At 36.8% G+C, this 14680-nt stretch overlaps 1 protein-coding gene across 8 annotated transcripts in view; it reads left to right on the plus strand.

Moving 5' to 3' along the window:
• The window catches only part of arhgap12b (Rho GTPase activating protein 12b), a 57140-nt gene extending 44186 nt beyond the window's left edge, over positions 1–12954 (plus strand). The window contains exons 7-20 of one of the 8 annotated variants that reach the window (XM_084434195.1): positions 149–217; positions 648–719; positions 973–1034; positions 1968–2049; positions 2475–2597; positions 3362–3463; positions 4283–4381; positions 4464–4566; positions 4645–4761; positions 4881–4979; positions 5091–5168; positions 5627–5761; positions 6650–6755; positions 11163–12954. In XM_084434195.1, coding sequence (XP_084290321.1) covers positions 149–217; positions 648–719; positions 973–1034; positions 1968–2049; positions 2475–2597; positions 3362–3463; positions 4283–4381; positions 4464–4566; positions 4645–4761; positions 4881–4979; positions 5091–5168; positions 5627–5761; positions 6650–6755; positions 11163–11337 — 1422 coding nt within the window. In that variant the 3' untranslated portion in view covers positions 11338–12954. The remainder of the gene's footprint in view (positions 1–148; positions 218–647; positions 720–972; positions 1035–1967; positions 2050–2474; positions 2598–3361; positions 3464–4282; positions 4382–4463; positions 4567–4644; positions 4762–4880; positions 4980–5090; positions 5169–5626; positions 5762–6649; positions 6756–11162) is intronic. The other 7 variants (XM_084434197.1, XM_084434196.1, XM_084434199.1 and 4 more) reach the window with 7 other exon arrangements.
• The last annotated feature ends 1726 nt before the right edge of the window (positions 12955–14680 follow it).

A 14680-nucleotide genomic window follows, 5' to 3' on the forward strand; every position in this document is an offset into this window, starting at 1 on the left:
TTCCTATAGGAGAGCGTGAGTTCTTAACCTCAGTGCATGTGTTTTGTATTTTATTTTGTCACTCAATCATGCTGGTTCTATAAAGATGCTAAATGAAACAAGCCTGGCATTATGTTGCTCTTGTGTCACACAATGGTTTTCATTCCAGCTGCCATTCAAAAACAGATGGTTGAGCGTGAACCGCCTCACCGGGGGCTTCAGTCTATCACTGTACAAAGTTAGTCACCTCATTATGCTGTAACCAATCAGATGTGATTACAGACTTCTTGATTTCTTCACTTCCCAAATTGAAGTGTTTCCATGCGAATCAAGGAAATAAATCAGTTGGGTTAATCAAAACCTGCTCAAAATGTGCACTTCACGATTTGTACATGATTTATCTGGGTGTGCTTATTTCGTGTATGCTTGCGTCTGCTGCCTTTATACTAACTTCTTTTATTACTTACATGTCAACAACATCTTGTCCAAGTTCTTACAAATAATTCAAGATTTGAGATAACCGTGATTCTTACCATTATCTGTCATGTAAACGCCAGCCCTTTTCTCTTAGGAAATTCTTAACTACCTTCAGAATGGATCTAACCTCTTTTTATATTCATCCTCTAACCCTGTTTAACACTGCACGTTTTCTGCTTTATGACTTACAGGAGTCTGTAAATGCCAAACACAACTCTCTTGAATCAGACTCGTGCCCCTCTTCACCAAAACACCCCTCTACCGTTAGTATAACCCATAACCTGTGAATGTGTAGTAACATTCAGTTCTCTTTTAAATGCATGTTGTCATCAGAATTAACAATGCAATTTAAATTGCCTAATTTAAATACTACTGCTAATAATAATAATAATTTATACTATATAGTATTTTAATCATTATAATAATACAGCATTCTTATTTTATGTATTTATTTACTTTTTGTTTAATCGGTTTCCCTTTGATTTTTTTTTTTATTCATTTTTCTCCTCTCTGTAGCCCTCAGAAAAGTGTGGTGTTCTCAATGTCACCAAGATCACTGAACATGGCAAGAAAGTCAGGTAATTTATCTTTAATAGGTATGGGGAAATAGATATACTTAAATAGTAATATTTATGCATTATGCCGTATTTAATGGCCTCTAATATTGGTTGATGCTACAAAGAATGAATTGTGCTAAATTGAAAAATTAAAGTGGTTAATTATGTTTTTTTCAAATATTACCTTTAATGCAACATGTAATACAGCTGTTTGTGAATATAAAAGGTCTGCAAAGTTTTAAAGATCAAAGTAAACGACAAATAAAGTTAGTGTCTCCTAAAATAATCAATTCTGACCTGCCGAAACGAGTTTTCAGTAATTTCAGTCTCACTTCCACATTTGCATAATGCCGACCTATGGTCCTCATTGGCTGTTCGCGAACAACGTCTGCTTTGACCCGCCCTCAAACACTGTAGCTGTAGCTGAAACTGGAAGAGTTTGGTTCGTGTTGTCAACATGTCAAGAAGACGCTGTTTTCTGCACTGCGAAAGCAAATCCACTTTACTTGCTTTTTCTAAGCAAGGACTTGATACGCCATCATTACTGTTCGATCACTGTGCATGTATACAAGTGCCGATGAAGCTTCCAGAGCTGAAATTCAAATATGGTAATGGACGTTTTGTTTCCGACATGCTCTGTTTTCTGAACAGTCTGACCAATCAGAGCAGAGTAAAAGAAGGGGTTGATGCTTGATCAAACCGGCTCAGACACTGAGACAAAAGAGATGATACTGCATATATATTATGAGAAAATTACTGCTTTTTGACTTTGGATGCATGTAAACCTATTGTAGGAGACCTTCAAAACAAAATTAGGACTAGGAGCCTTTAAAATAGCATAATAGGAGCACTTAAAAAACATATTATGCAGTTCTTGGTGATTCTCTTTTCTGGTTTCTTATTTTATCTTTAGAATAGTGACACAGATGCTCTTCTTGTTTTATTGTCCTGCAGGAAGAATTGGGCTTCCACCTGGACTGTCCTGCAGGGATCCTCTTTACTCTTTGCAAAGGGTCAGGGCAGCGCCACCAGCTGGGTATGTATTCATGCCAGGTTACAATGGCCCATTGCTCTGGGGCCATTGTTGAATATCTTGAATAGATTGATAGATCAGTGTATTTGATAGATCAGTCTGTGGTAACAGTTGACAGCATAACTTCAATCGACATGCTTTGAATACTGGCAGGCTCCTCCATAGTCTACCGCAAATTTGCCTGCATTTATGCAGGAGTGTACTGAGCAAACTGCATTCAGCACTCAACAAGTGTGAACGAAAAGACGCCTGGATGCTTTTACGTAATAAAGCAGTATTCAGATTTACTATAAATATTAGCTCTCTTAGCGATTTGTACCTCTCTCCTTCGTTTATATCTCCCATGTGTGTTGTGAGTGTGTTTTCATGCATCATCACTCTCTTTATGTTCTTTTCCTTTCTTTCATTTCTTCTCTGTCTCTTCAAAGTCGTACTGCCGCAACGGTTCCTTTCCTGAACTCCTCCTTTCATTGCTAAGTAACTGGAAGCGTTCGATTAAGCCCCGGCCTGCTGTGTCCTATACGCACTGTAGACGCGGCCGGGCTCCTTCTGTATGTGTCAGCCTCTCTGAACCGAATAATTGTGCCCTCTATGCTGATCTAGGAACAGTTTTGCACAGATTAAAGATGACTGCAATTTGTAATGGTTTCATATAGTATAGAAATGTTTGGTATGGTAATTTAATTTCATTATGTAATTATTATTTAATTTAAGTTCTGTGATGCAGAGCTGTTCTGAGATCAGCTGAGCAGGGCAGCCTGTCCCCCATTTTATTTGTGCACGTTCTACTTTCTGCCTGTGCGTCTCACTTATCGCCCCCTGCTTTGTGCTTGAAGTCAGTTCCTCCTGCAAGAGAGGCTGAATTTAAAACTGATTTGAGTTAGTAAATGAAAATGGATGCACTAAGAACCTTATGTTTGCTGGCATGCATTTCTGCATAATCAGACTCATTTATTTTATGCTATTTGAATGTATTATCACAACATACAAAGTGGAGCTTAGCATTGCGCAAAGCAAAATATGAGAATGTTCTTTGCAAACCTGGGCCATGAATTATAAAACAGTGAAGCGTGTGCATTGTGAATTTAATATTCAAGTCTAACCTATTAGTGGACGTTCCCTGGCACCCATGACTAATTGGCACTTAAAATGTAGCGTGCTCCGTAACTCGCTTTTTGAACAGGAACAACAATATAGCTCACGTTTAACAGCACTGGACTAAAGACAAATCCTAAATAACTCACAGATGATGATTAATTAATGGAGAGTGCCCTGGATTTAGACTGAGCTGTTTAATTTACCTTTGTTATTACAGTTTGGAGGCAACCAGTCCAAACCGGAATTCACAGTGGACCTCCGAGGAGGTTCGGTCGAGTGGGCATCCAAAGAAAAGTCCAGCAAGAAACATGTAATTGAGGTGAGAGTCAGCTGATTTCTCAATATCTTCAACATTGTTGTAAACATTAGTAGAAGATAAAGCAATAAGCCATGAGATACTGTTGGTTACAGTGATTTTATCACTTGCACAGGTTGTTTTCACATTGCCTAGAACTCTTAACCCTGGTCGAATTACTGTATTTCACAGTAATTTAACCATTACTGGCTTATTACTTTAATAATACATGTTTTTTATTTATTTAACGGCAACAGAAATACTATAAGACAACAGTGGTGAACAAATAGCTTATTTAATTTTAACTTTATTAGTTATTTAGTATTTGTTAGATATTATGCAAGTTATTAGTAATGAAAATCCAAATACATTACATCAGGTAGCCTACTGTAATATGGTTACGTTAGCATAATTGCAGCATGTTTATGATTGCCAAGCACCATAGCAAATATACATTTATAATATTAGTTTTCCAAGATTAACTGTAATATTTCAGTAACACTTTGGTTTAGGGTCCAATTCTCACTAGTTGCTTATTAGCATGCATATAACTAGGATATTGGCGGTTTATTAGTACTTATAAAGCACATATGAATGCCTTATTCTGCATGACCATATTCTACATCCCTTAATCCGACCCAATACCTAAACTTAACAAATACCTTACTAACTATTAATAAGCAATAATTAGGAGTTTATTGAAGCAGAAGTCATAGTTAATAGTGAGAATTGGACCCTAATCTAAAGTGTGACCAATATTTCTTACTGTAACTGAATCTGTCCTGACACCTGCCTTTGCCTAATATGATCCCACTGACCTGAAATGAACTTTGACCCCCGCAGCTGAAGACACGAGTGGGCACAGAGCTGCTGATTCAGTCTGAGATTGACAGTGTTATTAATGACTGGTTCAGAGCTCTTTCTGAAACCATCAACACACATGTGAGTGATATACACAACACAGTGCAAAAATATGAAATTAACTATTCAAAATCACATTGTAATGACGATGCATGTGTTGTAGGCGTGGGAGTCTGATGAAGCCATCGAAGAGGACATGCCTGAGTCTCCTGGATCTGAGAAACACGACAAAGAGAAAGACCCCAGAGACTCGAAGAAAAACAGAGGTACAAAGGACATAAATTTGTCAAATAAATCATAACTACATTTAGGGTTTGTGCTGAGTCCTGAGCGTGTTTGTGCAGTAGTGAAGAACCCCAGCATGGAGTCGTCTGAACAGAAGAAGACCAGAGTGAAGCTGAAGAAGTTTCTCACACGGAGACCAACCTTACAGGCTGTCAGGGACAAGGGCTACATAAAAGGTAACAAACCCTGATTTAAAGCAGCTAACAAGACTTTTTAAGCATTTGTGAATGACGTACACAAAGAGGAAGTGGTTCTGTTTGAAGACACCTCCGGTAACCCTCCTGTCTGTTCTCAGATCAAGTGTTCGGCTGCAGTTTGACTGCCTTGTGTCAGAGAGAGGGCACTTCTGTGCCTAATTTTGTCAAGACGTGCATTGAGCATGTGGAGAATACAGGTACTTATTTGTGTGTTTCATTGATTGTGATTGATTATTAATACACTCTTTGAGTTGTCATTCTCAGACTACATCCACTTCCCGTCTCATTTCTCTGCATCTTTTTCTCAGGCTTAAATGTTGATGGCTTGTACAGAGTCAGTGGAAATCTGGCCGTCATACAGAAATTGCGCTTTGCCGTCAATCATGGTAGGGAATTTTTTTGTTTGTTTGTTGTGAAATGATACAATCTCGCAAACAGGTCTCACAAATCATTGTTATTGTTAGCTAAAACTAAAATAAAATCTATTAAGAATTATTTCCAGTCATTTGAAATGTTGCCTTAGTGTCTAACTAAACTAAAATAAGTACTAAAATTACTAAACTGAAATAAAAATAAATTTAAAAGGACAGAAATAATAATAATAAAAAAATGTCAAAAGCCTATAACAAAATTACTAAAACTAAAATTAAAATGAAGACTCATATATCAAAATTAAAGCTAATTCAAAATATGAATACAGTCTGATAGCATATAAATTATACTAAAACAAACGGTTCCTACACTGAAAGCTAACAACAAACATTCAGACAGAAAATGATTTGTACTTTATCCAGTGGTATATAAGTTTCTCCTTGTTATAAAGGGTGTGTTTATATGTCTGCAGATGAAAAGGTGAATCTGGAAGACAGTAAATGGGAGGATATCCACGTGACTACAGGTGCCCTGAAGATGTTTTTCCGGGAGCTTCCAGAGCCTCTGTTCACCTACACATCCTTTAATGACTTTGTCGAAGCCATTAGTGAGTTCTTTCATTCCTCTGTTTGGAATTTTTTTGGAAGTACTTGTTTGATTGATTCACAAACAGACGTAACTAGGTTTCATATGAGCTGGAAAAGTTTACTTTTGTTTTTGTCTTCGTTTTGATTTTCCTTGAACTTTTACAATTTCTTAATTCTTCTTTTCACTTTTTAATTTAAAATAAACTGTGGGGTTCAGAGATCTGAAATCCTGGGATTAAACTCAAATTTAAACCTAAATAAAATGAAATATCATATTCTTTTATTCAAGTATGATACTGTTCTAAAGTTTGGGGTCTTTTATGTTCACCAACGCTGCATTTATTTGATCACAAATACAGTGAAGAAATGTAATAAAAATTACACTTTGCATTGTGAAATATTGTAGTTTAAAATAACTTTTTAAAATAACTTTAAAAATGTAATTTATTCCTTTTGATGGCAAAGCTGAATTTTCAGTATCATTACTCCAGTCTTCAGTGTCACACGATCATTCAGGAATCATTCTAATATGCTGATTTGCTGCTTAAGAAACATTTCTTATTATTATCAATGTTGAAAACAGTTGCTGCGAAATATTTTTGTGGAAACCCTGATACTTTTTTCAGTGCTGTTACTTTTTTTAATGCATCCTTGCTGAATAAAAGTATAATTTTCTTTAAAAATATATATCTTACTGATCCCAAACCTTTGAACAGTAGTGTAAAAATTGTTCTTTAGATGCTCTTATTAATAAGGGAACAGCATTTATTATTATCCACCCAGAAGACCACAAGAGGGAGCAGTTTGACTTGGGAAATAGTTTTTCCAGTTCCCAGAGCTGGATTATCTAGTGCATCTCATTCTCAACAGTCCTAATCCTGCTCTTTTTCATTTTGCTTGTTTTTCAGAAAACTCAGATTACAAGCAGCGAGTCCAATCCATAAAAGACTTGATCAAACAGTTGCCAAAACCCAATCAGGAAACAATGAAAGCATTATTTAAACACCTAAAAAGGTAAGGAACTGCACCTGACATTGTTTTTACTGGAACTATTGTGTATTATACACTGGGCCATTTATTGCAAGGATTGATTTGTCGTTTTGAGTTAATAAGCCTTCCTTTCCAAGCCAACATCATTCATTATTGATTTGGGGCCATGCTGGTGTGTGTGATTGTTGGAGGTGAGGAGGGTGTGGTCGGTGCTCTGCACAGCAAGCCTCTATCGAGTTATCTCACTGTATCCATTACTGGGACAGACCTGGAGACTAGCCAGCTACATCATTATGAGAGAGAGAGAGAGAGAGAGAGAGGGGAGAGTGGGACAGGAAGAGACTGGAGGGAGGGTCTACACCACATCCGACTGATGCATGGCCATTGGCACTGGGGTGTGTGTGTGATGCACGAGCCACAGAGAGAGAACACGAAGGGCTGTATGGAGGAAAGCGTGAGGTGCTGTGGTTAATCTAGGTCTGCGATTGTGATGCAGCAGGAATGTAATTCAATTAGTTAACGGCCTGTGTAAACAGCTCTCGACTGTGACATCAACCTTGGGAGCTTCACAGGAAACGGCAGATGTGGAGAACGCAACTGTTATGTTGCTGATGCTCTTTTAGTATACGTCATGTAGTGTTAGCATGAAGTGATGGCATAGATCTGCCCATTTAGACTGGAACAGACTGATTCATATTTAAAATGTTTTCTTTCTTTGTTTGTTACTAGGAATGCACTGATATTACAATTCTGGCTGATAATAAATGCATATACCATTTTGCCTGAATAAATAAAACACTAAAAACTAAAATCAACTGTTTTAAGTGAATTTAGTATGAACAATTTGAGATTTTATAAAGATTACATTTAACAGTTTTATGTAATCATTATGTTTTTAAAGATTAAGTTTTAGATTTTGGCAAATATAACTTAAATGTAAAAATAGAGGATATGAGCACAAGTAAATATCCAATATTGACCGATAAATAAAAAATAAAAATAAATCAATAATAACTACGGAAGAGGATTAGGTTCAAGCAATAATAAAAAAAAATAAAACCATCTCGAGATTAAAGTCATTATAATGCGAGATTAAACTCGTTAAATTTCGAGAAAAAAAGTCTAAATACAATCTTGAGAATAAACTCATTAAATATCGAGAATAAAGTCGTTGTGTTTCGAGAAAAAACTCGTTAAATTTCGGGGGAAAAAAACTCGAAATACAATCTTGAGAATAAACTCATTAAATTTCGAGAATAAAGTCGTTGTGTTTCGAGGAAAAACTCTTTTAAATTTCGAGAAAAAAAGTCGAAGTAATCGTGAGAATAAACTCATTAAATTTCGAGAATAAAGTCGTTGTGTTTCGAGAAAAAACTCGTTAAATTTCGAGAAAAAAAGTCGAAGTAATCGTGCGAATAAACTCATTAAATTTCGAGAATAAAGTCGTTGTGTTGAATGTACAGAATAAGGCATTCGATATCAGTGTTCATTGCATAGCCTACTCATAGAGGACATGGCAGAGTTGGATCACTTAGTCAAGCTATATTTTAGACTTTCTTTCAGTAACAATGAATAGAACATTCTTAGGTCTAGGTCGGCTAACTTTAGGTCTTTTTAGAAGAAAAAATCAGCCCAATTTGCGTGATGTACTCGCTTTTGTCCAACATGAAATTCATGGAGGTTTCGTGGTTTCCCAGGATACCATAAGACGCATTAATAAACTTGTTGATCCTCAAGGTGTGGAATTTCGACGAAGGAGACTGGCCCAAATGCACTCTGGCATATGGACAGCTATGATGAATTAAAACCGTACGGCATTGCCATTACATGGCTGTATAGATGGTTACAGTCGTTACATTCTGTGGATGGAGGCGTACACAACCAACAACGATTAATAATGCGTCTTATGGTATCCTTTTTCTCGAAATTTAACGAGTTTTTTTCTCGAAACACAACGACTTTATTCTCGAAATTTAATGAGTTTATTCTCAAGATTGTATTTCGAGTTTTTTTCTCTAAACACAACGACTTTATTCTCGAAATGTAATGAGTTTATTCTCAAGATTGTATTTCGAGTTTTTTTCCTCGAAATTTAACGACTTTTTTTCTCTAAACACAACGACTTTATTCTCGAAATTTAATGAGTTTATTCTCAAGATTGTATTTCGAGTTTTTTTTCTCGAAATTTAACGAGTTTTTTCTCTAAACACAACGACTTTATTCTCGAAATGTAATGAGTTTATTCTCAAGATTGTATTTCGACTTTTTTCTTGAAATTGAACGAGTTTTTTTTCTCGAAACACAACGACTTTATTCTCGAAATGTAATGAGTTTATTCTCAAGATTGTATTTCGACTTTTTTCTTGAAATTTAACGACTTTTTTTCTCGAAACACAACGACTTTATTCTTGAAATGTAATTAGTTTATTCTCAAGATTGTATTTTGACTTTTTTTCTCTAAATTTAACCAGTTTAATCTCGCATTATAATTACTTTAATCTCGAGATGGTTTTATTTTTTTATTATTGCTTGGCCCTAATCCTCTTCCGTAAACAACTGCCTGAATATGTCATTAATACATTATTTATGTCTGCGATAAATTCCTGAAAAAAATACCTGAGTACATAATTGAATTACTAACTTTACCAGTCAAAACTTTGTAGTTGGTAAGATATTTTATTGTTTTATTGTTAAGGCTGTATTTATTTGATCAAAAATAAAGTAAAAAAAAAAAAATTGTGTTGTAAAATAGCCTTACAATTGAAAAAAAACTGTTTTCTGCAGTGTCACATGATTCTCATCTCATGTACTACTTAGTATTTTTTTCAGAATACTTTTACGAATACGACGTCTTCTATAGAAATAAACACTTTTGTAACATGCTAAATGTCTTTACTGTCACTTTTGGTCAATTTAATGCATCCTTGCTGAATAAAAGTATTAATTTCTTCTCTTCCAAAAAACTACTGGTCTTTCCAGGCATCATGCTGTCGTGCTTCAAGAGGAAACCCAGTCTTTAATCCATTACTAAAACTGCTCTTTTATCTTTCCTGTCGATTTAGGTTTATGAAGTAACTTTTTATAACTATAAATTGTTAACTCCACCTCTGTTATCACATCCATTCCAAACCTTAAAATAATCATGAGCTATAAAGCTGCTTCCTCTGTGGCAGGTGAGAGTCACATGAATCTTTAATCACTCTGGGCTTTCTTTAGGGAGTTGTCTCGTTTGGTCTAGTGAGGTCTGTTCTTTTCTACTGTATATTTCAACTTTAATTTTGCTCTTAGCCTTGTGAAGGACAGCAGTCAAAGTGTCCCTCGCTCCCTCTCTTAGAGATTCCCATAATCTCTTGTAAATCTAAAATGACAACACTATATTTAGTCGTGTCTGTTCATGCACATCATTTTAAAGTGATAGTTCACCCCAAAATGAAAGTTTTGTCATTACTTACTCACCCTCAAGTTCTTCCAAACCTGTATGAGTTTCTTTCTTCCTTTGAACACAAAAGAAGATATTTTGAAGAATGTTGGTATCCTGATGGTTGACGGCACCCAGTGACTTCCATAGTAGGGAAAAAAATACTATGGAAGTCAATGTACAAAAGAAGATACTTTGAAGAATGTACGCAACCAGACAGGTGATGGTTGCGTACATTCTTCAAAGTATCTTCTTTTGTGTTCAACAGAGGCAAGAAACTCGTACAGGTTTGGAACAACAAGATAATGAGTTATTGATGACGATTTCATTTTTTGGTGAACTATCCCTTTAAGCAAGTTCAGAAGATGTTTTTTTGTGGGGACATCACCTTCACACCTTTAGTATACTTACTTCAGGCTTCTCTCAAAGTTAAAATGAAGTGGGAAATAAACAAAGAAAACTCCATTTTCTCTGTACATATAGAGTGAATTATTTTCCCCATGTTGTTGTATGATGTGCCTTACTGTGTAATTCTGAATGTAATTTGAGACCGGCGTTGAGTCTCAATCGTAATTGCTATATCAAACACGCACAATGACATTTGCCTTAGCTCCATTTGCATTTAAATGGCTCTCAGTCTACTGTAATTCAAAATGGAGGATGGAGGCATAGCGTTCCAGAAAAATTACGGGCTGACATTTTGCTGTTGCAGGGAAAAGGCATCTGTATTTATGTAATTTAAGCACAATACCCAAACATTTTTATTTAAAAGGAAAATCGCCAGAGTTGGGAGGATTTGTCATTTTAATGTGGAGTAGATCGTTTTGCGGGTGTGGTTAAGCAAACAAAAATGCATTAACCTGCTACGAATTCACCTTTCGTGATTTGTTTGTCAGCCAAAGGGAAGCTCTTTAGTGGTAAAAAATGAAGCTCTTCTGTTGATGATGGTTCCATTTTTAACCAATTTACAGGAAAGCAAGGGAAATCTCTCAGACTCTCTCTGTGTTTTTCAGAGTGATCGATCACGGCGAGGTGAACAGGATGACGACCCAGAGCGTGGCTATCGTGTTCGGCCCAACCCTGCTGAGGCCGGAGATTGAGACGGGCAATATGGCGGTTCATATGATCTATCAAAACCAGATTGTAGAACTCATCCTTCTGGAGTATGAGAACATTTTTGGGAGGTAGAACATCTCTAAGTGACACCACCTGAGAATCAATCCAGAAGTTTAACATCTCATATCCATCGCACAAACACGCACCACTGCTGTGGACCAAGCCTAAAAGTGTATATAAACAAACATGAGTGGATTTACTGTGACTTATGACTGGATATAAGCAAAGAAAATGAATACAGGAAGGTTATTTATGCACTTAAATTTTTTTTTTTTTTAAATTGAGGATATACAAAATGTTCTCTTTTTTTCCATTTGGATCGTCATTCCTTGGCTTAGAATAAGCTGGATGGACAGTTATGGATGGTCATTAGTTTCCTTTATGCACTCTTTTTTGGGGGGGAAATTTGAATATTTTCCTAAGTTGGGAACTGGAATGGACTTTATCTTAGCCAGTATTGACAACTAGAATGAAAACTGACCGAGCAGACACTTTCAAGTCTCACCAGATTTTTTTTTTTGCTGTGAAATGTTTAACTGATTTTGGGGTTTCATTCATTGAGACGCGTGTCTGACTTGTATCTGGGCTCTCTCTGACTCAGAGTTTTTGTTTTCTTCATTTTTTTCCTGTGGAATAAGCTGAAAGTGCACTGTATTAGGAGACAGTATTATTTGACAATGACTACTGACCGATGGATAATGGGGTCGATTAATAATCAGTATTAGGGAAAGGCTCTGAGAAAAATCTCTTTTTTTTTCCCAGAGTGTTTTCTCCATATCCACCCATGTTTGCCCTCCATCTGCACTTCCCCAAAGTTTACCGGAAAGGCCATGTGCCTCTTGCTTCAGGACGTCACGCTACTGGATAACAGACATGCTCATCACACTGTGTCTTTTGTGTTATCCAACAGAGAAACTCCTTTTTAATTCAATGGCCCTCCCTTTAATGAAATATCAGGACTTTCACGTGCTTTAGGTCAAACCTGTGTTGTTTCCTTGGAATAAATGGACTGTGTTGTGCCGAATTGTGAAACAGTATGCAGGCGAAACAGGTTGTTTTCCAGATGTAAACCTGATATGTGTTGTGTAGTTCAAAAGCAAGACCTCTCAAAAACAGTCAGAGAGCTCATCTCTCGCCCTAGTATCTCTCGGGCTTACTGGAAAAAGAAAGGGGAGATGCTTATATCGGCATTTAGGCCTTACACAGTTTCAAATCAATACCGAAAAATATTCATCTCCGGTTTCCTGCTCTGCCCCTGGATGGAAAGCTGCTTGATAACAAATTGACAGGATGGTACTGGAAATAGTACTGCAGTTAGTGTTAACTGAAGGTACGCATGGTAAACGCCGCCTTTGTCTTGTTTTTAACCAAATTCAGAAAGTATATGTACAGACTACTTCAACAAGAACTTGAACCCTGTTGTACAAACAAAGAAAAATACCAATAATAGTTGAAGTGTAATGGCTTGAAGTTGTGTGTCAATAACAAGTGAAAAGATCTAATATTGTTGATGTATGGAAAAAAAAGAAATGAGTGATAGGTGGGGCAAGGGAGGGGTGATGTCATCACGCATTGTGAACTGCACATTTTGAATGTAATTTTCAGACTAACTGCTATTTCTGAAATTGATGTTTAATCCTAATTAAAAAGACAAAAACTCATGGATAATATTAAAGTGATAATGCCTGAGTTATTAGTCTAGTGTTTATTTTCATTGTTCATGTGTCGTTCATCTCGATATTGCAGAAACTGGTAATATGAAATGACGCAGGGAACTATCAACCGTTTCCTTCCTTTTAATACAGTGATTTATAAATCCTGTTTATTTGAGCAGAGCGGATTGTGCAGAGCTTTTCTGTGCTTTTAAACCCTTTTTTCAGTAGCTTCAGTAAAACGCTGGTGTAATTAGTTTAATTTAAATCACAATTTAGCTAAATATTCATCTCATTAAAGCTTAAATTTATGTTTAGTTCAATTACACTGAAGAAAATGTGTATTCGTGCTGCCTTAAAATTGTAAGTTTAGTCAGCTTGAAATGTGAAATTGTACTAAGTGACAACTTGGATATTTGAGTTGACTACACTTAAAATTTAAGGCAGAACACAAACAAACTTTAAGTTAAAACAACAACTTTTTTTTTTTTTTTTTTTTTACAGTGTAGCTATACACACTCACCTAAAGGATTATTAGGAACACCTGTTCAATTTCTCATTAATGCAATTATCTAATCAACCAATCACATGGCAGTTGCTTCAATGCATTTAGAGGTGTGGTCCTGGTCAAGACAATCTCCTGAACTCCAAACTGAATGTCAGAATGGGAAAGAAAGGTGATTTAAGCAATTTTGAGCGTGGCATGGTTGTTGGTGCCAGACTAGCCGGTCTGAGTATTTCACAGTCTGCTCAGTTACTGGGATTTTCACGCACAACCATTTCTAGGGTTTACAAAGAATGGTGTGAAAAGGGAAAAACATCCAGTATGCGGCAGTCCTGTGGGCGAAAATGCCTTGTTGATGCTAGAGGTCAGAGGAGAATGAGCCGACTGATTCAAGCTGATAGAAGAGCAACTTTGACTGAAATAACCACTCGTTACAACCGAGGTATGCAGCAAAGCATTTGTGAAGCCACAACACACACAACCTTGAGGCGGATGGGCTACAACAGCAGAAGACCCCACCGGGTACCACTCATCTCCACTACAAATAGGAAAAAGAGGCTACAATTTGCACGAGCTCACCAAAATTGGACAGTTGAAGACTGGAAAAATGTTGCCTGGTCTGATGAGTCTCGATTTCTGTTGAGACATTCAGATGGTAGAGTCAGAATTTGGCGTAAACAGAATGAGAACATGGATCCATCATGCCTTGTTACCACTGTGCAGGCTGGTGGTGGTGGTGTAATGGTGTGGGGGATGTTTTCTTGGCACACTTTAGGCCCCTTAGTGCCAATTGGGCATCGTTTAAATGCCACGGCCTACCTGAGCATTGTTTCTGACCATGTCCATCCCTTTATGACCACCATGTACTCATCCTCTGATGGCTACTTCCAGCAGGATAATGCACCATGTCACAAAGCTCGAATAATTTCAAATTGGTTTCTTGAACATGACAATGAGTTCACTGTACTAAAATGGCCCCCACAGTCACCAGATCTCAACCCAATAGAGCATCTTTGGGATGTGGTGGAACGGGAGCTTCGTGCCCTGGATGTGCATCCCACAAATCTCCATCAACTGCAAGATGCTATCCTATCAATATGGGCCAACATTTCTAAATAATGCTTTCAGCACCTTGTTGAATCAATGCCACGTAGAATTAAGGCAGTTCTGAAGGCGAAAGGGGGTCAAACACAGTATTAGTATGGTGTTCCTAATAATCCTTTAGGTGAGTGTATAACCCACTCTGTTTTTCTAGACA

Source organism: Rutilus rutilus (assembly GCF_951802725.1).
Source record: "Rutilus rutilus genome assembly, chromosome: 16".
Classification (NCBI taxonomy): domain Eukaryota; kingdom Metazoa; phylum Chordata; class Actinopteri; order Cypriniformes; family Leuciscidae; genus Rutilus; species Rutilus rutilus.